The sequence below is a fragment of the Hylobates moloch genome, unplaced genomic scaffold (genome assembly GCF_009828535.3).
Source record: "Hylobates moloch isolate HMO894 unplaced genomic scaffold, HMol_V3 SCAFFOLD_19, whole genome shotgun sequence".
In the NCBI taxonomy this organism is placed as follows: domain Eukaryota; kingdom Metazoa; phylum Chordata; class Mammalia; order Primates; family Hylobatidae; genus Hylobates; species Hylobates moloch.
Window position 1 is genome coordinate 46,529,181 of NW_026652294.1, and position 724 is coordinate 46,529,904.

At 32.7% G+C, this 724-nt stretch overlaps 1 protein-coding gene across 1 annotated transcript in view; it reads left to right on the forward strand.

The window, feature by feature from the left end:
* Window positions 1-493, forward strand: part of LOC116458375 (tektin-3-like) — a 23,767-nt gene extending 23,274 nt beyond the window's left edge. Inside the window, exon 4 of the mRNA XM_058431152.1 lies at window positions 356-493. Coding sequence (XP_058287135.1) covers window positions 356-493 — 138 coding nt within the window. The remainder of the gene's footprint in view (window positions 1-355) is intronic.
* The last annotated feature ends 231 nt before the right edge of the window (window positions 494-724 follow it).

The following is a 724-nucleotide window of genomic DNA, read 5'->3' on the forward strand; positions in this document are numbered from 1 at the left end:
TCTTGAAGACTTGTGTCTCATGTTATTGAACTATCTCACCTGAAGAAAGTAATGCCAACTAATGCCCTCAAATGCTAATTTGTGGGGATCAAGTAAATGCCATCTGCTTCATTTTGTCAACTTTCCAAGTTAGGAATATTTTCAAACTATTTTGAAGAGCTACCTCTTTACCTTTTAACTAGCAGCAGAGATTCATTTAGTTGTTACAGTCTGTTTCAGGTTAGATTTTCACAAAAGGGCTGGAAAAGTTGGTATTGGGAGTATCTATTGACTTATTTTTGAAACAAATTATTAGAGCTGCTAGTCATGGATTGTCAGTTTTTATTAGTGCTTTCCATTATCTGTGTATCTGTAGGTAGCCCAAGAATGTCTATTTCAGCGAGAAAAGAGAATGGGAATCAATCTAGTTCACGATGAAGTTGAAAAACATCATGACAGTAAATATGTGGGAAATGCATCAGTCACAGGCAGCTTAGTTGTAAAGGTGTGTTGAATATGTAGAAGCAAAAAAGGATGTTACATAAAATGACTTATAAGTAAAGCATTATCGTATCAGATGTTGATAGCATTTAGCAAAGACATGTTTTTCTCGGTTATAAGATATATTCAATGAGAATATGAAAATGCAAACAAGAGTAAATAAAGATAAAAATCACTTGAAGCTTTATTAGACAGAAATCACTATTAATTTTGGAGTATTTCAGTCTTTTTATTAATCATGCTT